Source organism: Silurus meridionalis, chromosome 19 (assembly GCF_014805685.1).
Source record: "Silurus meridionalis isolate SWU-2019-XX chromosome 19, ASM1480568v1, whole genome shotgun sequence".
Taxonomy (NCBI): domain Eukaryota; kingdom Metazoa; phylum Chordata; class Actinopteri; order Siluriformes; family Siluridae; genus Silurus; species Silurus meridionalis.
In genome coordinates, this window is record NC_060902.1 from 1378089 (window position 1) to 1404464 (window position 26376).

Here is a 26376-nt window from a genome sequence, read left to right on the forward strand (position 1 = left end):
AACTGCAGATGAGTAAAATTTAAAAAATGAAAAGTAAACAAAAAAAGAAGAAATGAAGGAATGTACTTTGGCATAAGAGGAATAAAACATTTGAGGACATGAGAGAGAGAGAGAGAGAGAAAGAAATCCAACTGAGTAAAAAAGAAGTCAGAGAGAAAAGTCATTCTGAAAAAGAGAGATCCAGGAGAGAGAAAGAGATCGAATTCTGAAAGATGGAGAGAACGTGACAGAGCCTTCATGCCTATAAAGTAACATTTGAAACTTGAGAGAAAGAGAGAGAGGCAAAAGAGAGAAAGATCTTATACAAAGAGAGTTAGAAAAAGACAGCGATCCTACTGACAGATAGAAAAATAGAGCGATAGAGAGAGAGAGAAAGATGTCAGTGAGAACAGTAATGAACACTTCATTGTGAACTGTAAACATGATGCTATAAGTAATGAATCAGTTCTATGATGGTAAGTGATTATTATCCAATAACAGCATGACTCTGAGTGGTGTCTTCATTAGGAGCAGTTATTAGTGACGTGTAAATCAATCCCTCCCCGTCACGTCTCACGTTTAATTCCTCAGAGTACTTTAACCTGTAAACGTCCTGCACTGCAGATCCGGGCTTCCTATCACTGATAAAGGATCAGCCTGCGGTTTCTGCTACATGCCATGTGCTAGTGTTACCTGGCGCACCACCATCGCTTTAAAGGTGAGGGGGTCAGAATGAGTGATACAGATGCTCTCTCTCTCTCACATGAAAACAGCAAACATCTCTGTATTTCTAATGAGAGCTATGTACATGCACACCTGCAACACGACACAGGCCAAGAGCTTTAGTTAAACATCAGAATAAAAAAAAAGTCTGAAGTATGTGACTAATGTGCAATTTAGAACCTGCTCATCTCCTGAGATTTTCACACACAACCACAGCATGGTGCATAAAACAAAAAACACTATGTGAGTGACTGCCAGAAAGGAACTAGAAACATACAGCCTTTTCTGTGTGACCACTGTGGTGAGCAGAAATGCATCTCATAATGCAGGTAACCTGAAGGTGGATTAGCTGTGAGCAGTGAGAAGACCACATCATTCCTCTCCAGTCAGCTAAGAACAGGAATCTGAGGCATGAACATGGAATCATGTGCCAGACACTGATGATTTTTCTGAGTCAAATATCTGGGAAGGTTAAAAGGTTTTCTGCAGTTAACCAGTAAAACCAGTTCTGCATGATGTTTGTACCCAGGAGTGACACTGGACCGCTGGGCGTGCGCCAGGGCAAAAACGCTTCCGAGCGACTGCTGTCCCCGACACCGAACACCAGCGTCAGGCGTTTCTCAATATCCTTTAGCTTATCAAACATTAATCCTGAACCCACATTGTAATGAATCACATTAACTGTGTAAACAGAGCAGGATAAATGTGTACACAAAGACACAAAGTAACATCGCAGGAAAAAGAAATAACACCATATGATTGATTATGTACAGTACTCGAGCTGAGTGTTATATCTGGGCATCTTTGCACTTTTGCCTCTGAGACCGAGTTGTCCTTTTCTCATTGTTGAACAAATATACCAGCGACCTAGATGATGAAAATAAACCTGGAGCGTGTAGCGTGGTGTGAGGTGGGGGGAGAAGCCGACTGCAGGAAAGTGTTTCACTGCAGCGAGAGTGCTACAGACGAGCACTTCCACACTGGCAACAAGAGGGCAATAAAAACGTTCCACCTGTTGCTGGATTGAAGAGGCTACTTTACATCGAACCGAATGCAGTGGCTCCATTAGGACGCGCCTGAAACCGGCAGTTAAATCCTTTAACGGCTCTTTGGAGTCGTAAACTCCAAGCCGGCCTTCCGAGGGCCACGTCCGAGTCAATCATCACGACCCTTACCTGTACTTCATTCCTGTCTGAAAGGACACACACTCCTCCAACGTGAGGCCGTTCATCTTCAGGAAATCTTCCATGTTCTTGACTTGTGCGGCGGCGCGCTGCTCCCGGAGGCGCAGGAGCTCGGTTTGGCTGGTCTGCCTCGGGGCTTGGTTGAGCCCCTGGTCCGAATGGTAGCGGCTGATCCCGCTCCGTATGCTCTCGCTGTAGGACATCGACAACATCCTTCCTCCTCCACCGCTACTGCTGCTGCTGATGCTCTTGCGCACTCCACTGCCCGGCCCAGCCGGTTTGGGGATCTGCAGGGGTTTTCAGAAGTGAAGGTGGATGGTGTGCGAGTCTTGCACTATTTACCCGCCCACAAGCGTGGCTCAGCCCCATCCTCCTCTGTCTCTCACACACACACACACACACACACACACACACACACACACACACACACACACTGCGTACAAGCTCGGGGACTCTGGGACCGGGTTCAGCCACGGCCTTAAATAGCACAGGTCTTCGAGAAGTGGGGAGAAAAGAGGCAATAAAGTGGTCATGCAACTTGTAATCAGAGCTGCTCTAGCTCCACTTCCTTCTTCTTCTCCTCACACACACACTATGTGGCAGAAAGGGGGTAGAGAGGGTAGAAGCATGCACTTGATGCCACATAGTGAGCAACATCATAATTCAGGTATCAATTCAGACCACCGATTTGAATCCATTTAAAGACTTGAGAAGTCGTCAATTAGAGCATTGTCCTCACCTTTCTGTGTAACAACAGTAAATTGTAAAAAAATAAAAAATAAAAAGATCTGGAATAAACGCACCGGAGCTGAAAGAACTCAATAATGCAATATTTTAAAATTCCATGACGCACTACAGCATGCATGCAGTTCAGAGCAATTTCATTTCTTTAAGAATTTTATATTATACATTATATTTATTTAAGATTTAAACAAACAAAAAAAGAAAAGGAAAATAATTCTCGAATTTGACTTGATCATTTAAATAAGTTGCTTTTAAAGGTTTTGGAAACGTCTGAAACCTTTTGTCTAACACAGCATCCATTACATTATCCATTTTTTTCTATTCACAGATGCGTATCGATCTCCTGAAAGCGTGCAGAGTTCTGTAAGAGCAAGCTTCTATCCTGCACCTTTTCTTTTTTAATATGGATCTCACACACACACACACACACACACACACACACACACACACACACACACACACACCAAAATCAGCAGAAAGAGTGTAAAATAAACCGCTCTTTCAGCTCAAACCTGTCACGCGCTTGCTGTGTAATAATCGTTCGCTAATTGCTGTAGTCGTTCCTCTGGAACCTTGCGGGAACATGCTACAGAAAACTAAAGCATGGCAGCACACGCGGGGAAGAGATGGGATGAGATAAGCGATAGGGAAGGAGGATAGGTAAGCCCATAACCCGCATGCACTCGGACGCCACTGGCTCTCGAACCCGGAGCTGAACTCACCCGAGGTCTTGGGGGTCTGCTCATGAACGAGGGTTATGGGTTCCACACTCTGGGCTTATAAACTCCAACTGCGACCGGCGATGCAGCGATCCACCCAAAACTGGGAGTGTCTTAGTAGCAAGCAGCTAAACTAATTAGCAAAGGAAATCGCATCACCCTCCGCTCTGCTCAGCCCATCTTCATCATAATAATAATCATCATCCTCATCCTCCCAATGCACACTCTCCCCCCACCTTCCTTTTCCATGAGATTCCATGAAGTAAATCCATTTGTGTCATTTGGGGGGGTGAAGAAGGAGGAGAGGAGAAAGAGCCTGTTTCTGCAAACCACAGCAAATATTATCAGGTCTAAATTATTCAGCGGCTTTCGTACTAAAAGCTTTTGGGTTGCTTTTAGCTCAGTGTGTATGACGAGGCCTGGGCGAGGAAATTGTTTCACTCTTTCATGTCGACATTTCTCTCACACACACACACACACACACACACACACACACACACACACACAGCTGTATTACCCAACAAGCCGATACAATCTCAATTAGTGCAGCGTTAATTACTTTGATCTGAAATCAGCATGGCTTGTCTTTTTTTTGCGCGCGTGTGTGGTGGTGGGCGGGGGGGCGATTGATGTTATAGAATCATGAAAATATGCACAGACACAAAACTTTTTATTGCTATAGATTTTTTCCCCTCATCTAGAGTGGAGACAAAATGCTACGTTCCACAAGCTTTTTGAAAGAAAACGCTCCTTCAGCAAGTGACATCAAATGAAAATGTCAACAAACTGGTGAAATGTACACGCAAAGTCTTTAACGTGACGACAAGAAACAGAAAAGCTTCGACAGGAGTATCAGTGTAATGACCAGTCAAGATGTTTCAGCACAGACAGAAGAAAACTTAGATGCTGGTAATCATGGGGAGTCCATGAGACTGCATGAGTGTTAAAACATCTCTCAAACTTTACAGTTGATCTGGAGTAGAAACCTGAACTCCTGCTGCGCAGCACAAGATTTAATGGGTGAATGCGGCTACGGGCGGGAAAATACTCATGTGCGGGAGAATAAAATCATTGATTGACAATGGCGTCTCAGAGTGGACGGAACGGAGAAAAATATTAGTGTGAACACGGCCTTGAAGAACTTAAACTCTGTGTGCATTCAGATTGGTGTCTTCACTTTTTCAGAACATTACTGTTGCTGTCTCAGTTTTGGATTTTGGTGAGTGTTGCCTAATTCACAGATCGTGCGCTCAGAAATACAGAAACTTTAAAACTAAGTGCTTACAAGGGGACACCCTGAGGTCTATCCCAGAAATGATGGGAGTGAACAAGATAACAATTCATTTCAGGTCACAGAGACAATCAAGAGGAAAAAAAATAAAAAAATAAAACACACACACACACACACACACACACACACACACACAGCCAATCATATGCATCCGTAAGCTCATGTATGCAGAAAAGGACAGATAGCAATTAATTCCTTAGGTGTTGAATGCTGATATCAGAGCTCTGTAGCTCTTTGACACTCATTCATAATAAAACATTATCACTGGTGAATTCCCATCGAATACTTCAACACCCTGACAGAAGCTACATGAATCTGAACAAACAAGTACAGAATCTGCAGTACTGCACCACTCTGAACTAAACCCATTGTTTCCTTTTGGGCTGACGAAATAAGCGCTGATCTTTCTCTTACACACACACACCCACACACACACACACCATATAAGATCGATTCCAGTCTAAGCTAAAACTATAGGATGTCAGCAGGACACTTTGAGCTTAAAAGGCAAGAAAATGTGCGAGGCTGTGAAATCAAAATCCAATAAAAAAAAACTCATTTACCCCCCGGATCCCACCCCGGATCTCTAATCAGGGGTTTTAGAACCCTATCAGCGCAATACTTCCTTTATCTCACCCCATAATCTTTTACTGAAATGGAGTGGAAAAAAAATAAATGAAAAAATAAAGACACTTTGGATACACACACATCAGAAAAATGATGAAATCATAATGTTTAAACTACAGGACAACATTGTTTTCTATTAATTAATCTATCCAAGTAAAGCAAATGGGGGAAAAAAACAACAAAAAAAAATTATATATATATTTTGGAATGGAATAAATGGAATTTTTTATTCCACTTGGGTAACTAGGAACAACCTTGACTTCCTGTTTAACATGGGGAAATGGGGAATAATTAAGGAAATCTAGCCTGTGTGTTACCTCATAATCATTCATCACAACGTGTAAGACCATGTATTGTGGGACAGAAGGTCATTAAGCTTCCAATCAACTGAGAATGTTATATGTTAACCTGGACGAGGATGTGGGTCTAAGGTTAAGCTTCCAAAACTACAATCTGATATCATCTACATAAAAAAATTCCACATGCTGAAAGTGTGCCCGTGTCTGAACTCAGATAATCAGGTAGTTACTGGTAGTGATGTAGGATTATTTACTGTATGTAAAAGTGTACAATTAATCAGCAGGATCTTCACCACGGCCTCGCTCAGAGGAAACTGAGACTACACTTGATACAGAAATGACATCGCATGTAATTTCTTGCTAAAAAAAAAATATATATATAAGGCCAAAAGTATCGGGACACCCGATTTTCCACCCATATGCAGTTCTTCCCCAAACCAAGTATGAGACAATTGTATAGCACGCCATTGGATGTGGTAGTATGAAATTTTCCCTTCACGTGAACTACAAGTCCCAGACACGTTCCAGCATGACAATGCTCCTTGACTGGCCTGCTTCTCTGATCTCAACACTATTGAACACCTTTGGGATGAATAAACGCTGCACCCCAGGCCTCCTCATCTTCTCACCTACACCACTACCTGACTTTACTAACACACTTGTAGCTGAATGAATCTCCACAAACACACTCCACAATCTTGTGTAGCTTATTGTTATGGCAAATGGAGACTAATTGTGGAATGGGATGTTCAAAAAGAACAATCTTATGGTCAGGTGTCCACAAAATTCTGTCACTTTCTTCAGTGTGAAAATACATAGTATTAATATTTATTTTATATTTGAAAAACAAATCTAACTACATAAAAGATTATACCCATGTGAGATTTATTGATTTCTTTTTATTCTAATGAACATGTAGAGATGCTCTGAAATGTCAGAAGTCCATGTTTTTGTCATTCTCTTAATTTTTATTTCCTCCTGGATTTACAGATTGATCTTGTTAAGCAGCAGAGAGGTAAAGTGTAGAAAGTGTGGAACAGGAAGGTAAAGTGTAGAACAGAGAGGTACCTGTAGAACTGCAGCTGTCTCTTGGGGCTCCCATAGCGTGCGCTGAGGTCAGCAAGAGAAATGGAGAGAGAAAAGAAAAAGAAAAGAAAAAAAAAGAGGGAAGGTTTAATAGAGCAACGGGGGGAGGGAGACAGAAAAGGCGAGTAGTTGCAGACTTTAAGAATGAAACTTATACAAGTAAAACGTATAACATTGACCATGCTGACTGTAAAAGAAAAACCCACTAGATGGAGGCAAAAAAAAAAACAAAAAACTGTTGAATATAGACAACTTATCATTTTTGACACACTGTGTGGTGTATTCCTACTCCTGGTTGCCATAGTAACTAATCAGTAAGCAGAACCACTAAGCATTCTTAGTGGGAGACCCCCACATCGAGCACCAGCAGCGTGTTTATTTAAAACAATTCTAGCCTCCATCATGTCTATAGTGGAAATAAAATTATAAAATATAGGTTTCGGAACATAAAAGGAAGGACGACACACGAGACTAAACCCCAGAATGTTCTTCCACCTGGAACTGCACATTAGATGTGGTCCAAGCACACCCGAAGAACTGGACACTACTGTAATACTGTGATGTTTGGAGTTGTAGCTCCACCTGCTGTACATGAAGGGAACTGCAAGCACCAGTTCCTCAACCCCCACAAAAAAAAAAACCCACACAACACTCTCACTATCAGAACCTTTCACCCTTCCTTTCCATCTAGACATTATCTATCTATCTATCTATCTATCTATCTATCTATCTATCTATCTATCTATCTATCTATCTATCTATCTATCTATCTATCTATCCATCCATCCATCCATCCATCCATCCATCATCCATCTATTGAGCTATCTATCTATTCATTATTTGCTGGAACTATCAGCAAAAATCCATACTAAGTTTTTCCGGGTTGCATAGATACAGTGCGAGAGCAGCATCTAGAGGCAAATCACTGCCACCACATGCTGTTTAGGTAAAGTGTCTATTTGTTTTTTTTCATTTTTACATATAACTATTTATTTGGAGCGTTTCAGTTTGAATGCATGTCTTATTTACCTCAATATTTAATATAATGAATATATTTATTTCATTTAGCACATTTTCATAATTCAGTAGTTTTTTTATTCTTTTAATAAAATTCATTACTATTTTACACCAAGTTTGTGTGTTTTGAATCCAGTATTCATTTTAAAGACTATTGGTTGATTAATCGGTTGTCAGCAAGTACGATCCAACCTAGCTATCGAGATCAGTTAAATCCACTATCCAAGCACACCTGAGGAACTGGACACTACTGTAATACTGTGATGGAGTCTGGAGTTGTAGCTCCACCTGCTGTACATGAAGAACACTGCAAGCACCAGTTCATTAAAGATGTTTTTAAATGATACATCGCTCTCACTATCAGCTTTCATGTTTTAGAATTCTAATTCATGTCTCAGTTTTAAGGTTTTCATGTTTCTCTAGCATACACATGTGGACAGAATGTATTGCATGTTTAAGATCAGAGAAAGTCACATCAGTACATGTACATGAGATGTGTAGAAAGTGCATGAGCTTTAAGGTGGACAGAGTTATATCTAAGAGTTTATGAAAACACCTACACAAGAGTCATTCAGTTTAAAATGTATATGATAATTGGCCAAGTGGTGTTTTTTCCCTGCATGGAAAAGATGACATTTGCTCCTTAATCTGATCAGTTCTCACCCACCAGACAATTCTCCCCATAATTCAGGAAGGGCGAGTCTGCTCAGAGACACGTGAAGTGTCATGCTGCATTATATGGCAGCGTTGCACACAATATCCATTTGTCTAAATTCTAAATGGGCTTGTTTTCTTGTTTTACTCACAGTAAAGAGAAAGACTTCTGACCAAGACATGACATCATGTCTCACACCTCACATCACGTGACGTTAAAAATAAATAAATAAATAAACCTATTCTCTGCACCAACACAATTCTTTACTAATGTCATGATAATGTTGATGTAATTCATGAGTGTTGCAATAAATTAAAATGTAGATGAATACTGTGTGCTGGATGTGTGTGTACCTGTAGATCATGCCCGGAGAGCCGGTCTGTCGTAGTGAAAGGCGAGCGGGAGAGTCTGTGGTAGATTCGGGATACATGGAGGCGGGAGGGCGGGGAGTTGTGCCAGCCTGCCAAAGGGTTGCTTTCTCTCTAAACCAGCAGGAGTGCTGTCTCTCACCTCACTGGGCCTCTGAACACACACACACACACACACACACACACACACACACACACACACACACACACACACACACACACACACCCCAATCACTTTATATTCTTATAGCACTCTCTGGCACTGTAACAAAAAATACGGTCACAAAGCAGCTTTCCAGAACATATACTGAACGAGTGAAGAGGGGGGAGCAAGAGAGAGAGATGTTAAGGAAAGACAGAAAGACAAGGAGAGATAGCGAGAGAGGATGGACAGAAGGAGAATAAGAAGGTGAAAAGAGAAGAATGTGTAATGTTTGCTGTAAAAACTTAGGGGAGGTGGTAGCTCAGTGGTTAAGGCATTGGACTTTGGATCGGAAGGTCAAAAGTTCAAATCCCACCAAGCTTCCACTACTGGGCCCTTGAGCAAGGCCCTTGACCCCTGTTGTAGTTGTAAGTCAATCTGGGTAAGGGCGTCTGCCAAATGCCATAAAGGTAAATGTAGTAATGTTATTTATGGTATTTAACGTTCTAACATAAAAAGATTGAAATAAAATGCACACACTCGACCTCTGCTGTAAAAGGAAAAATACGATTTACAATTAAAACGCTGTCTTTTTCGGGGTCGTTAGAAGACACAGTGTACAGATACACTGCAATACCTCACACACCACAAGAGGGCACTGTTCAGCTACAATCACTCTCACCTGTCACATACAGGAGCGAGAGGAACAAGCAGTACCGCTGAGACACCACCACCATAACATACAACAATCCACAACAACAACGACTATAAAAACCCTGATCTGGTTTTAAGCAGTGTTTCTTGAGAGTCAGAGTGGGGCAGACAAATAGAAATATATAAAGAGACAAAAGGGCGAAGAAAGAAGAGAGAAAGAGACAGCAAAAGGGCAAGAGAGTGAAAGACCGAGAGAAACAGAAAAACAATATTGAGACAGGGAGAGACAGACAAAGAGTGAGAGAAACAGACAGAAAGAAGAGTGAAACAAAAAAAAAAAAAACAGAATAGTGAGACAGGGAGAAACAAAGAAAGAGTGAGACAGAAAAGAGAGGAGCTTCAGATGATGGAGAATCTGCCCACATGCTCCTGTGTGTTAACATGTGAGTAAAAGCTGCTTGCTGGAGTCTCCCTGTTCGCTGAGTCCACAGTATTCGCTGCTTATCTCCATTAACTCGCCGTAATATTTTCAGGTGTCACTTAAACAAGACCATGAGTTTCTGTATACAGACATGAATAAATCCATAAAGCACCAAGTTTCCATTAACTCCAAACATCAGCTCTGCTCCTAACACAGTGCTGAGATCACGTCTCATTTAAACACGTGTCTAGTGAAGTGGTGAGAACACCAATAGCACCGAGTGGAGGTTAACCTGGAGTCCATCGTTCTGAACACACAGAGTTCTGCGATCAACCCGTGGTTCATAATCTAATAAACCAATCACAAAGTCAACAAAATTACACTACATGGTCAAAAGTTTGTGCACACCTGAATATAACATTGGTACAAGCTTCTTTTTGAACATCCCATTCCACATTTATTCCTTATTTGCTGTTAGAATGAGCTCCCCTCTTCTGGGAAGATGTTCCACTAGATTTTATGGAGATTTGTGGAAAATTCCTTTAGCTACATGGGTGCTAGTAAAGTCAGGTACTGATGACCTTTAATAGGGTAATACCTCTATAAAGGGAGCTCTTCTACCAAATCCAACTTATTTAAAGCAGCTCTTCATGGAGCTGGCTTTGGTTTTGGAATTCCTAGTTCAAGTGAATACATTTCATGCTACTGCATCCAAAGACGATTTGTGTGCTCGAGTCACTTCCTATATCTGGGGCAATTTAAGATCTAAACAGATTTCTGAATGATTGGACCTTATTTCTCTGAATTTGATTGGATGGAACCATGGTGAGAATTCTTTGCTCAGATGGTCTTTATGAAAACCTATCCAGGGTCAATTCATACAGACTAAACACTGGGCCTCAGAAAGCAGCAGAGTAAACCTGTAAATAATGAACGAGTAAACAAGCGGTGAGGTTCCATAACTTTATAATGGCTTACTGCCTTTTATCCCTCCCTCCCACCCTCCCTCCATGGTTTCTGCAGTTTTCACAAAGTAAATTATAGAATTTTTAGGACCATTAAGAATGAAATTTAAGCCCTTTATCACAATAAAAACGCACACAAATGCGTTGTTAGCAACTGGTCTTCATCAAACCCTAAATTAATTTTTCAAGCCAAGGATCACTAAACATGCACTGCCCCATAGCTGAGAAATAAAATCCGTTTTATGTCTGTGGTACAATCAGAGAAATTTGCGCCAATAACAAAGCTGATTGCAGAGATGGGCAGTGTTTATAATGCATGTATTTCAAATATTAAATATGATTTTGTCATTTATATTTGAGGGTGTTGATGAAAATTGCTTCTACATGATGACATCATAAAAATGTGGCCTCTGATTGGTGCCTACTCAGTATTTTGCCCAGACTTGTTGAGATCAGAACTGAAAATGTATCCATATGGAAGAAGGTGGTGAAGGTAAGAAACCTGCAGGATGCCAACTTTCAAATACGTAGATTTGCAACGAATGATAAATAAATATTTGATGATTGAATATCGTACGATGATTAATGTAGCTGTTTAGTAGGATCATGATTTTGCAGACCACTGCATGAATGACTGACTGATACACAATATTTATGATTAACAATCAAATGATAAAGAAATTTCATGCTTCCTTGGTAAAGTTTCGATACATAGTGTGGCTGCAGTATTTTGTAGTTTATTTTGATACATATAATTAAGGTATAAGGTATTTTATTTTAAAATACATTTGGTGCATCTTTGCCCAACACTTTGATTGGTTGTTGCACATTTGTCTTATTTGTAGTTGTAATACAGCAAATTATATTTAAAATGGGCAAAAGACAGAACACCACAGAAACTAACAAACAAAAACTTTCTAAAGTGCTGCGCGAGCATTTCAGTGAGCATCAGCGGTAACGTTACACGGACATCGGAAAATTAAGACCTGTTTCAAATGCTTCAAGACGTTGAACATCTCAATTTTAGGCCTTAAAAAGTCTTAAATTTGATTATAATGTTTGACTTTTTTCTATTATTTACAGACTAAGGTTTTTGTAGTTGATTTAAAAAAAAGCTAAAAAATAAAAAATACCCCTTTAGGATATTTTTCTCACACACATGCACAATGACTCAACAGCTGCAATGTTCACTCCTGAAGCTAAACCTATGAATATATGTGTGTGTGTGTGTGTGTGTGTTTGGGGTAGCTAATCAGCGGTAAAGTGATACAGTGAGGTGATTAAGTACTGCAGCACTGCGGAAACAAAGTGTGTATGTATTCTGCGACAACTTCCACAGTCTGACACACACACATTTCTACTTCTTTAAAGCAGTCATTAGAACAGTGCTGTAGAAAGAAAACTAATTTACTGACTGCAAATAGGAGTTTGTTCTTCTTTGCTGATACCAGATCATTAGACCCAGATAATACAAGGTAGCAAGAAAACTAAAAACAGCCACAATGCAGCATTTATTTATTTATTTGTTTAGTTTAGAAGAATTGTCTTATTTTGCTGTGCACTTAATGATTTAAAATTGCTGGGTATAATCTGCCCCAAACAGATTATAATCCAGATGGAGTAAAAGTGTGTTGGGTAGAATGGTATATTAATTTGTTTTGGGATTAATTAAGATCTCTCTCCCTCCATTGTGCTAACAATCATTCTGGACCATAACAGTTTTCCCAACAGGTGATATACAACCACAAGAGACAACAACGAAGTTGAGATTTTCTCAATATTAAACAAAATTAGCTATAAAAAAAAAAAAAAAAAAAAACCACATCTGACATATCTGAACAATCAGCTATAATGATTGCTCAAACTTTAGTTAGGTTGGAGCTCAGTGGTTAAGTCATTGGACTTTAGATTTAAAGGTCACAGGTTCAAATCCCACCACCTGCCACGCAGTTGCCACTGCTGGGCCCTTGATCAAGTCCCTTAACCATCCCCTGCTCAGTTGTAAATCGGTCTGGATAAAGTAAAGTTGGCACTGTTTGGGTGATAATAAAATGCCTGATGTTCACAGTGATAAGCGTGTGAATGCTCTAAAGAATAACACAACAGTAGCACTCTCTATGACCACAAACCACAACCTACAGTACAAACACTAAAAAAAACCCAGACTGGTTTACCTAGTTTGCCACCATACTCGCTTAAATAGAGGAAAATGATGCGAATAATTGCGATTGTAATCTCCAAACTCTCATAAGGATTTATAAATATTTTAAAAGCATTGTATTTTCTGTACAGTTAACGCTGAGGTAATTATAGCACTGATCACATGGTACACCACCTCACCATACATTACCTGCACTAAGGAAGACTAAATTATTCTCACATGCATGAGACAGGGTGATTAGGACTTCAGCATAGAGGAACAGGGAACACACACACACACACACACACACACACACACACACACACACACACACACACACACACACACACACACACACACACACACACAGTGAGAGGGACGTGTTTATATTACGCTAAAGAGCCAAGTAGCAATTATCACCTTGAGCAGGTGCTGGACCTACAGCGGATTCACTTCCTGCGAGATGTGGAATAATGCAGTATGAGTGAACCCTGACAACAGTAACACAAACACAGTGCTCATCAATCTACAGATTAATTATGGTACTCAGATCAGAAAATTGTTCTCATTTAGCCACAAAAGTGTAGCAAAGTCCTGATGTAGGTGATGTGAGGAGGCCTGGGGTGCAGTCAGCATGAGAAATTTCTCCCACTATTAATTAATAGTGTTGAAACTCTATAGCAGGAGACCTTTCACCAAACCCAACCCATATAAAGCAGATCTTCATGGAGCCGGCTTTGTGCACAGGGGCATTGTCATGCTGGAAAAGGTTTGGGTCTCCTAGTTCAAATGAGAGAAACATTTCCCAAAGACATCATACATAATTGCATGCCTTTTAACAGTTTAGAGAAGAAGCAGGGTAGAAAATTAAGGTGTCCCCATACTTTTGGTCATATAAATGGATGAGTATAAAGAAATTATCTTTGAACTGCACTGTAATGAACTGTAGATAATAATAATGACCATTATTTACACTAAAATCACTTACGTGAACACAATTTTTTAATATTCCTTTAGCTTTTCATTATTAAAAATAAAGAAATGAAATGAATAAGATAAATGAGAAGGTGATGTGCATAACTTCATGGTAAAAATTTTATTACCCTAATAATTCAGCTCGCAGTCACCTATGAATCGTAATATACATTCCGGGACAATATTACCGTCATAACATCTTGTTTATACTCAATTGTACACGTGCACTAGAACACACTAAAATTACATGAGACACGTCAGCATGTCTGGGTGAAACTGAAAGAACTCTCACATCAAATGTGTACAACAACATGTACAGTATCGTGGTGGACGTATGTCAGAAGTGGAAAATTACTGTACAGTTCGAACCAGAACCCTACACCTACACACACACACACAAAACCGGACTAGATTTAATACACATGCTGCAGGGGGGGGAAAAAAGCGAAGTCACAGCTGGCTTTGCAGAAACAGTCAGCACATTGTCTTTGCCTGTACGTTCCTCCCACACGGTCATCATCAGAAAGCCAGGCTTGCTTTTAGATGTGATATAGCGATGCTGATTACAAGCGCAGTGCAGGTCAGCATCAGAAAAACACAAAATATCTTACTGGATGTGTTTATATGAAAAACCTGTTCAGATATATTCGAAATCGAGCTGATGGTTTGAATGTCACCTTCATCACACTTAAAGATGAAAGTTTTGTCCTCACATGCAGAAGAAACAACTGTACTTAGCCAAAAATCTATCATAGCACTTAGCGATTTTTATCTCATTCATACAACTAAGCAGTTAAGGGTTAAGGGTCAAGGGTCCGGCAGTGGAAGATGACTCATGACTTTCTATTCAGAAGTCCAACATCTTTAGCACTGCGCTACCCCTTTCCCCATTCAGCTATAATACTTTGCTGAAGGTGTTGGTCGGAGATTTCTTTATGACCTTGCAATCCAGTTCATCACAAGACATGATATACAAGCGAGCATAAGCATACATTATATAACAATACCCTTACATTGTCCATTTGCTACGAACGTGTAAAAAGCGTGTTAATATGTTACACAACAAACCGGAATGTATCTTCAGCACATTATCAGAATTATGTAACAGTGTGTGTCTCCTACACAGCTGCAGTGAGGTTGGGGAAGCCCTCGCTTGCTTGCGGTCTCACCGAAAACGTCAGGCTGTGCCAGATTCTCGCCTCTGCGCTTGGCTCGGCTGACTGCGGAGCTACGTTTACTCTGTTAGTTCAGCCAACAGCAGCAGCAGCAGCACTGCTGCAGAGGTGATACGCTTCACTGCAGAGATTTAACACGGCCGATTTCATTCACATCCACAGCCCTATGTCCTGATCGTCACTGGGATCTACTCGTACTATTTGGAAGAAGAGTATATAAACAAGGTGAAAATCTAGGTCACTATTATTGCATTAACACAAGAAGAAAAACTGGGAACATGACGAGGTTCTGATTGGATGGAAAACAGGTTGAACTGACATTTTTCTGACTCATAGTTAAAATGTACTCAGTATTTTTAAAGTAGGTTTTTTTTTTTTGTTTTAAGATGTGACTTAAATCACTTAAGCAGCAAAAATGGAAATCAAATAGTTACAGTAGGGAGCCTATACACATATGGTGCTTGGCCGTCTTATCATATATTAAGTATAAATAAAACGAATCCTAATAACGAGCGCCCAATCAAGGGTCTTGGTTTAGAAACACTCCCCAAAAAAAAAAAAAAAAAAAAAATGGCTGAAGTTATAGAAACTCCACTGATTTGATTTCTCTGATGCTTTGACCCGAAGAGAGTCTGAAACTCACCTAAAAGCTGCGGCCCACTGATCAAGTTATTAGAAGGTTTTTTTTTACTGTTAAAAACGTAACTAGACAACTTAAGACAGCGACAGATTGTAAGCTTGTATAACATCTGGCTACACTGTGCGATTAATTGGATTTAAACGTGCCCTGGGTACATATCAGAAGATGCTTTCAGCGTTCTATCCAATGTAATGCACTACGTTTAAGGATGGAGAGCCAGAAAGGACTGCTGATCTCATTAAGCAGATTCCTGGTTTCATACAAATCCTCTGGGCCAGACTGAGTAAGAGAGAGAGAGAGAGAGAGAGAGAGAGGGGGTGTCAGGTCTGGATAAAGTAGGAAAGAGAAGATGGAGAGGTGGAAAAAGAGTTTTGGATGGAGTAGAGAGAGAGAGATTAAGAGGTCTGGACAGGGTAGTGAGGGAGGGAGGGAGAGAGAGAGAGACACACACACACACACACACACACACACACACACACACACACACACACACACACACACACACACACACACAAAGTCACCATCGTAATCTTCAGCCATCCTGAGGAAGGTTTATTTGTTTGCAGTAATAGTCCAAGTGACAGAACCAATACAATTCACACCCCAGATGTATTGCATGTAATACACACGCTGCTCCACACATCACAGAATGTCTAAATCTTTACCACAACCTAATTTACAAAATAAAAACAAAACAACAACAAAAAAAAAACAACATAAGAACATCTCTGAGGAAAGCAACACTCATAGACTTTTAATATCTTCCAGAAAACTGCAGATCAGATGACCGTACCTTGAAATAAACAAATTCAGAAGTCAGGAACAAAAGATGCTAATGTTCCATTTATTTTAAGATGATTTTATAATGTTTCATACATATAATCATGTGTCAAATAATGTTCATTATAATTAGTGTAACTAATTAAAAAAAAAATATATATATATATATATATATATATATATATATATATATATATATATATATATATATATATATATATATATATATATATATTTTTTTTTTACTGGGTCACACCACTTGACCCTGTGGCTTTGCCGACTGACTTTCAGGCCCTGATAAAGTTAAAAAACCTGGAGTCTACGTTTTTATACTTGGAATTATGCTTGTATTATAATTGTTAAAATAAGTAAACACTTATAAATAACACATTTTAATGGAGATTGTACTGGAGAATTAAAGGTCCCCATTTGCTGTTATAACAGCCTCCACTCTTCTGGGAAGACATACCACTAGATTTTGAGTCTAAAGTTTGAGGCTTATAACAGGAGCTCTTTCACTCCAACCCATGTAAAGCAGATCTTCATGGAGCTGACTTTGTGTAAAGGGCATCATCATGCTGGAACAGGTTTGGGTCTCCTAGTTCAAGTGATGGCAAAATTTCATGCTACCACATCCAAAAGACATCTGATACAATTGTTTGCGCTAACAGTTTGAAAAAGAACTACATACGAGGGGAAAAGTCAGGTGTCCTAATACTTTTGATAGTACAATCTATGTTTAGACAGCCATACCACATGAAGAACTGACTAGATTTGTTTTGGCACACTTCAGTTATAAAGGAGGATATTTCAGATTAAAGTTATTTCTTCAATTGATCATAAAGAAAATGATTATGATCACGTGACCACTAAATTAAATTATTATTTTTAATACACCACCTACACTAGCCATTTACTTATTTTTTTATTGTCAGAACATTCAGTAAATTACTTCAACATAAGAGCAGCCACAGAACAGCTCTTAGGAGATTTAACGAATATAAAGAATATGGGATGAATATGAAGAAGACACTGGTGCTCATGGTACATACATGGCTCGAGCAGATTTGACGGTGGAGCTCCATTTTGAAATTTTATCAGCAGAGCAATTACTGTGTTAAGAACCTGATATTCGAACTCTTATTGACTGGTAAAGTGCCTCGACTGCCTGCATGGGATTACTGTGTTCACACAGTCGTGTGACTGTTCATGGAGAAAGAAAATATACCACTAGTATATATTTGTGTATGTAAGGGGTAATACAGAGCTGGTTGTAAGGTGTTACAGAATATTAGTGCATGATGTGGGGGTGAATAACAGCATGTGGTAAAGCAGAGAACTTTATGTACTATAATGATGTAAGACCTCATAGATAACCATAAATTATCACCTGTACAATCGTCAATTCCCAAGGTAATGCTGTAACTGACAATGGATCAAAATAATGCTTAATGCTTAGTATGTTTAAAAGTTTGGACACATCATCTCCTTCAGTGGGTTTTCCTTATTTTTTTCAACAATGTACAATAATACTGAAGGCATCCAAACTATGGAAGAACACAAAATTATGCAGTAAACAAAAAACGTGTAAAATATCCCAGAATATGTAGCTCCATTTAGCTTTGATAGCTGGCTTGGCAAAATCATGGCTCTCGCACATCAGATTCATGAGGTAGTCCCTCGTGTCCATGTTACCTTCTGCTTCTCTTTTAGTTATGCTGCCATAGAGAGTCTTGTTAGAGTCCCAACTGCACAGTGTCCTTAACTTTTATACAACAATAAGGAGACTTAATAATCCATATTCTTCTCTCCCTGTCACCCCTCTTCTCTCTCGAGTTTAACATGCTGCTGAGGTACCAGTGACCACTGTTCCTGCCCCTCTCCTCAGATCTGCCCGCTTCTTCCCGGCCTGCCTCTGGAAGGTGTTTAGCTGTAATAAATGGACAGACCCAGATAAGAATGAGGTTCCCTCTCGGTTCTGGCTCCTCTCAAGGTTTCTTCCTTATTCCATCTAAGGGATCTTGCCAAAGTCGCCACCAGCTTGTTCATTAGGGACAAACTTACACTTCATCTTTATAGCCACATTATCTGTGTAAAGCTGCTTTGAGACAATGTTCATTGTTAAAAGTGCAATACAAATAAACATGAATGGAATTGTCATCTGGAATGATTTTTGATGGTTTTATCTTTTGACATTTCTTGCCTTTTTTTAATTTCCAGAGGAAAGGGTGAGTACGGAGGCAATAGCCCTATTCATGCTACTACAACTACTTTACAAATCCATATTATGGCAAGAAACATTTGGATAAAGAAGGAAAAAAAGATCTATCGTAACTTTTAGAAATGAAGGTCAGTCGATCCGAAACATCAAGAACTTTAAAAGGTAACCCCATGCGCAGTCTCTACAACCATCAAACGCTATGATGAAACAGGCTCTCATGAGGACCAAGACCAACGAAGACCAAGAGCTACCTCTACTGCAGAGGATAAGTTCATTAGAATAAGCAGCAATAAAAACGGCTGATTTACATAGATGTTTCTCAGAGATCAAGTGGCAGATGTATTTCAACATCCACTGTTCAGAAGAGACTGTGCAAGTCAGGCCTTCATGGTCAAATTGAAGCAATAAACCATTACTTTATAACAACAACAAACAGAAAAGACTCACTTGGTCCAAGAAACACAAATAATGGAAAACCTTCCTTTAGTCTGAAAAGTCCAAATTTTGGATATTTAGTTTAAACTGCCATGTCTGTTAGACATACAGAGGTTAAAAGGATGGTTCCTGAATGTGTGGTTCCCACTGTGAAGCATGGAGGAGGAGGTGTGATGGTGTTTTGTTGCAGACATTGCTGGTGATTTCTTTAAATTTGAGAGCAAACTTAACCAGCATGGCTTCCACAACATTTTGCAGTGACATGCAATCACATCTGGTTTGCACTTATTGGGACCATTCTTTCCATCGTTTGTTTTTTAAATAGAAAAATAACCCCCAAACACATCTCTAGATTATGGAAGAGCTAATTGTCCAAAAAGGAAGTAATTGTGGAGGCCAGGTTATCATACAGCACTCAATCACCCGATCTAAATCCAGTTAAGATGGTAAAAGCAACCCACAAGCACTCAACAGCTCTGAGAACTCCTTAAGATTTTCCAACAATCATTCCATGGGACTTCTTCATTAAGAGAAATGAGAGAATGCCAGAAGTGTGCAAAACTGTCATCAAAGCAAAAGGTGACCACTTTGAAGAATCAACAAAATATTCTGATTTGTTGGACATGTTTAGTTTATCAAATAATTCCATGTATTCTTTCAAAGTTTGGATGTATTCAGTATTATTGTACAATGTTGGAAATAATAAAAAAAAAAAAAACATGAGGGCATGTCCAAACTTTTGACTAGTACTGTATATGGCTTGTTAGATCTAGAATTCTGCTGCTCACACACAAAGTAGTGCCAAGAGATTACATTTAATTAGTTATAATAAAATGTTCTATATAAGAGAGAGAGAGAGAGAGAGAGAGAGAGATTGATTGAATATGAAAAGCTGTTTGTGACTGTGTTGTTTTTCAAAAAACTAAACAAAACAAACACTACATTGGTTTAGAAAGCATGTTTGACCATAGTTTTTTTATTTTCTTTTTATAGTTTCCTTCTCGCTGAAAAGCAGGGTGTTGCAAAAACCAAATATGAATATTACCAACTGTATACAATTTTTTTAAAATATCTTTTTTAAACAATTTAAGATTCATGAGCAAAATGAAAATGTATTATATACTCATATCACATCTTTGTATTGCTCATCCTTATTGCTCTTTCCTATTGAGAGCTACTACTATTTCTCCCCCTCAATATAAACCTGCAGACATGGCACCACACACAGCCTGTTTGCAGTAGGGAAAATAAATGTGAACACTGTTGACCTGCCAGTTGTCATAAACAATACCACAGTAAATGCATTGGCTGTCAGAAGAGGTTTGTTTGCCTCTTTGTTGACTGAAACTCAGCTTTCACTGAAATTAAACTGCTTTTATAAGAAGAACGGATTTTGGAATAAAAAAGGTCCAATAGGAAGTTTTTCAGTACAAAGAGCCTGTAAGATATGTAGGAAAATAGACCTATTCATGGACTTGGCAAAAGTTTATTTGTCTGGAAAGTGGATTTAGCTGGAATGCTAGTTTGTGATTGCCCTTACAGGGCAGTAAAGATAAAATCAACAGGAGCTAAAATGGCACCTTACCTAATATACCTTTATTAAAAAAATAAAAAAATAAACCTATTTGATTTATAGGTAGAGATTAAACAATACATAACAAAGCAATGAAAATTGTGACAATGTGCAAATTGACAATTTATTAAACGAATCATATTCATTAATCAAATTTGCTAGAGTGCATTATTACACCTGTAATTAAATTAAATAAAAAAAGTGTCAACTATCCATCTTGAGTAAGAATCTATCAGTTCCTCTATCAGTCTAAAGTTCCTCTAGTTTTAGGAAAAATCCGCAGATCTGCAGATCGTCGCTTCTTATGAAACGTGGTTGGCGATGCCGATTTAAAAAACTTAATCTGCTATACGTCCATCACATGCAGCCTCTCTGCAGAGAGTGACCCTTCTAGAAGCTAGCTCCATTTCCACATTTCACCTCCATTCTGCGATGGAACTCCAACAAACCTTTAAAGCCTTATATTATATATACACTTAACCATTAGAGTCACCTTCCTCTATCCTTAAATGTAACAAGCTTAATTACTTATTTCAATATTAAAAGATGCACCAGGTTGCATTCACTCGTGAGCTCTACTTCATTTCAAGCAAGACCAAAAATTCAATCAAAACAACAAAGTTATATTCGCTGCTATGTTCTGAAGATTTCCTCCTGTTTGGAATATTCCTGAAAAATATAATGTTACAGGTAAAATCTCAGGTGAAAAAAAGGGGGCTATGTTGCTTTAACACACCATGACCCTTTGGGTCTGAGGAAACGTAAGCACCTGATATTCTCTGGTTTGGCTTTATAACTTACTGCACCAAAACCAGTGACCTGCGCCTACCTTCCCTTCCCTTGGCCCTGCGCCCACATGCTGAGCAAACCCGTCCTCACGTGTCGCATCGCCAGCAGCGACTTCGCCAACCCCAGATAAATAAAACAAAAAGGTTGTGAACCTTTGAACCGTTACATAAAAAAGCCCTAGTGCACTGCAATGTTAAGCAAACATCAACTGATCATCTGAGTTTCATGCAACTGGTTACTGAATTCCTGTCATGTCTGGAATAGATTTGAGATTAGGACGCACTCATCCCCACCCACCCCAAAATAAAAAAACCTGGTGCAATACGGAATGCAGATATGCAGAAGAAGTGGCTTCCAAAGAGCGACAGAAGGTGCACACATGCACATACGTATCCACGCAAAAGCAATGAGCAAGGAAGATAAGAATGAAGAGAATAAATAGAGGAGGAGGAGGAATGAGGGAGGGAGGAAGGACGGATCTAACGATGGTACTCGATAACCCACCTCTGTCCTCTGTCGATGTCTGACGATGGAGGAGAGCAGTCCAGGTGCAGCCAGATTTCCGCCGGAGAAAGGGAGGAGAGGCGGCAGGGCAGAACGAGACAGCGGCGGGGAGTGGGCTTGGTCTCGCCGTGCCTAGCCGTGCTGCTCTCCTGTCAGCGTGAGAGAGAGAGAGAGAGAGAGATGAGGATGCAGAGAAGGCAAGAAGAGAGAGAATGTGGTGCGGTATGTCTCTCCTGCGCGTGTGTGTGTGTGTGTGTGTGTGTGTGTGTGTGTGTGTGAGAGAGAGAGAGAGAGTGAGTGAGAATAGAGCAGAGCGCGGAGGCATTAAAGGCAACGCTCCATCCCTTTTACATTTCTCACACACATACACACACCCCTACCTCCCTGCACAGTCAGAGGAAGAGTCAGCATATGGACAAACAGTCAGTGCAAGACATGCAACAACAACAACAAAAAACCCTCTGCTGCTGAAACCTGTTTACAAGCAATTCATTAAAAATCTCACTCAAAACATGTTTTATGTCATAACATTCAGGACCACTGGGCCAGTAATATGTAAATCCTATACTACTACTACTAAGAAAAAGGATTTCTGGCTTTGGTTCAACATGACTAAGCATTTTACCACAACCTAGGAAAAGATAAAAGATTTACTACCAATTATTTTTGCATGACACTAAATACAACTGGGTTCAATCAATATCCCACTGGGTTTTCATCCACCCATAAGCTCTGATTCATCTTTCTTTATCTTTGTATAGAGTCTGATGCAGTAGTGCATGGGTTATTCCATCCATCTTTCTTCATTGTGGTATAGAATCTGATGCAGCGGAGCTTTAGTACTTTAGCGCTTGTACTTTAAACTGTCTAGGATCTCCACCTCCACAACTGCGTACACTTTGCTCAAACGCTTTAACTTTCACACCATCACCACAGTCAACACTAAACTGTATTCTGGGACGTTTGCACAAACATCTCAACACTCTGTGGAAAAGAAAAAACTGTGCACCAACTACATAAATACATCAGCGACTAGAAAATCAGTACTAAAGTGGCTAAAACTCCTCAGTCAAAAGCATATTTCAGTGTGGACTTTTCTTCTACAACCTGGAGGCCATTGTACCTCCAGGAACATCAGAAAGTTCCCTACATTTTCAGTTACAGAACAGATTAGAATTACTAACCCCAGTTCAATAGGTGTTATTTGTGTCATTTAATTAGGTACGATTGGCTTGCTAATTTTAAAGACTCTGAACGTTGTAATTAGTAGGTGCACGGTTCTTCTTCGTATGCCTGTGAGAGCTGTTTAGCTACACAGCATGTTCCTATACACTACTGTTTTATGCCTTGGACACGGACAGGTTCATCGTGAAGGTTTGGACCCCAACCAACCCACCACCACTTCACCCTCTCCAAGCCAAACCTCCCCGCAATTCTGCAGTCTCACTTGATTCAATATTCATGAAGTCGACACTGCAGCACTCAGTACTACCTGAAAGGGGGAAAAAAAAAAAGCTGTGTGTGTATGAGATGCAAGGTTGATTCTTCTCTCTGTAACATTAGAGTTGCTTTGCCACACAGCTCACATTAACACACTGCACTGATGCAGAGGCTTGGGGACTGCAGTAGCTCCAGCACTGCATCGTGTGCTGCGGATCAGCTCTAGTCTGGCTCAACTCCAGAAGCATTACAGACACATTGCAGGATTCGGTTCGCAGCTTCAGCACGTCCTTCTGGGCTGTCCGTGTGAACTTCCTCGCATTACATCACACGCTTATCCTATACGCTACTCTACTCTCGGTGGTGCTAAACACAGCCCAATTAGAATGTTGCAAATTAGCCCCACTTCCCAAAACTCAGATCTAAAGCCATCAGGGTCTACCAACATCTATCTTAGTGCAGTGTGTTCGAAGCTTGTTCAGAGATTATCACAAATGGTAATACAGTTGTGTGAAATTTAAAGTACAACCTCTTACAATTTTATGGCTTTACGTATCGGAAAATAAAAATAATCTAATCCTTATTAGGTCTTAGAATCTGATAAATATAACCTCAGATTAACATGTCACACAGTGTCGCATCATCTGTCTGTCACAAAGGGATAGTTAGCACTCATGAGTCAAAAACTCCGCCATCAGTGGAAACTGGAGAGAGTTTATAATCTTTTAAACATTAATTAGGATGTATTTAAGAATAAAAATAAAAGCACTGCAACATGGTTTTGTTCACACGTACAGAAAATGCTAACTTTTCTACATCCAATGGGGTTAAAAGTGACAGTCTCTAGATACTGCGTCGGAACCAGATTTACGAGTCTTAATCTAACTTTGACCTTCATTCTTACACTCAAACACATTTAGTAAAATCTACAAAAATACCGAGGATGTGTACAAGCTGCACTCCAAACAACTGCAGGATATAAATGGCAGACATCTTATTTAAATCTTATGAATAAAAATAAGCGTAATTATGGCTTTAATTTACAAGGAACCAGAACCACACACACGCCATGCAAACGATATTGGTATTGGTAGTAGCCAATCGTAAATATCGATGGTATTCAACAAAGTACTCAAATTGATTGAATGGAATTAACACTATGCAGGATTACTGGAATGAATAACAAAAAATAAAAATAAACTGAGAGTAACACTAGATACTAGGTAGCTAACCTCAAATTATTTCCATTTCATTACATCAACAAGCGTAAAAAAATACAAACAAACCGAACTAACTGTCTTATTTCCCCACACCCCCTTCAGCAAACGAGTGATAATCAGCACTTCTTTGTGATCGTGCTTTAGTTGCCCAACTTACTTGCAATTCTTTTATAACCTTCTAAAGTTCTTAAGATAAACTAAATGCATTGTGGCACCCTGGCGGCCCAGAAATCCCTAAGAGACGACCCTGACCCAGCAAGCTTTCTTCACCTACTTGTGTCTGTTCTACAACAACATGCTCGGTGTTGTAATTTTTTTAAGTAATTACTTTACAGCTGGAAGAAAGCCGTCCGCTCTGAAGTCCCTCTTTGAGCCGCAGATTTAAAACGACTGATCTATATAAAGCTCTGACATTATTAACCCTATTAATAACTGTGCCACTGGGACAAACTACTGTTCCTGAGAGCTGATGATACCCTGCGCTTATTCACAATATTCAATTACTATAAATCCTCATGGTCCAAGTTTTGCACACTTATTAGGCTACGTCGGTGTGGGTTTCCCATAATATAGTACAAAGTGCAGTTTTATTGCAGTTAAGTTGTTAGCAGATAGCTGTTTGTGTTCTGCCAACAAAAGACAATGCGCTACCTTATTTCGTTAGTACAGCATTAAAGAACACAAGCGATTCTTCTAAACGATACAACAATCCTTTCCTCTAGTCCGAAAGGATGCTTTTATACCAAAAATAAACCCATGAAGAGCAGTTCTATTTATAAAATTCTCATAAAACAACAGCATGCACGGTCACTCAATCTGACCTCAGGGGAGAGTTCATAGAGAGGAACATTTGCAAACGAGTGTCACAAATAAATAACGACAGTAACGTGACCTAAGGCATGTGCGCCCCTGACCATCACACGTATGTGATTCCCCACAGTCTTGTCAAGAACACACCTGTATAGAAAACAGTGCTAAAAAAAGATGATGAACCTTGTACAAAGTGAGCTTCATCAAGATGTGGTTTGGGAAAACTTAAGCTCTGCCCTCATCAACCCCACTGAACATCTTTTAAAACAGACACTGCCGAATGAGAACAAATCGTCTCACAGGACAAGAACAACTGTTTCATACATATGACCTTGCTGCACCCTTGACACAGACTGCATCCTATTTCGAAATCTATTCATCTGCTTAATATATGATAACTTTAGATAACTCCTACAAACATCTGCATTGTGGTCACACAGTCTGTTAGGCAGGCTGGAGGAACAGTGGAAACGACAAACCAAGTCTAAATCGGTCTAAACTAAACTAATGTAAAGTCCATAGCTTTAATTATGTTATACGCTGAGCAGAATGAGTGGAGAATTTAGCCAACATCACACGTAGGAAGAGCTTTTTTTTTTTTTCACACCAGACATGTACATAAAAATTAAATACCAGAACTTGACAGGAACGTTTAGAGCATCTTGCACTACAAAACAGATCAAATGATTTTAAAAAAGATTAGAAAGATTTTCTACACTAAAGTTGACGTTAAAACTCGTTACCTAGTCGGAACTAAAACGCTGGTAAGGAAATGGAAGACGTGGTCGTGAAAAATCATG

The 26376-nt window shown here is 39.6% G+C and overlaps 1 protein-coding gene across 3 annotated transcripts in view; it reads right to left on the minus strand.

Annotated features, from left to right (window-relative positions):
- kcnab2a (potassium voltage-gated channel subfamily A regulatory beta subunit 2a) overlaps positions 1–26376 on the minus strand; it is a 61771-nt gene that overhangs the window by 32620 nt on the left and 2775 nt on the right. The window contains exons 2-4 of one of the 3 annotated variants that reach the window (XM_046875543.1): positions 22107–22255; positions 8678–8846; positions 6635–6676 (exon numbers count right to left, since the gene is read on the minus strand). In XM_046875543.1, coding sequence (XP_046731499.1) covers positions 6635–6676; positions 8678–8754 — 119 coding nt within the window. In that variant the 5' untranslated portion in view covers positions 8755–8846; positions 22107–22255. The remainder of the gene's footprint in view (positions 1–6634; positions 6677–8677; positions 8847–22106; positions 22256–26376) is intronic. The other 2 variants (XM_046875545.1, XM_046875544.1) reach the window with 2 other exon arrangements.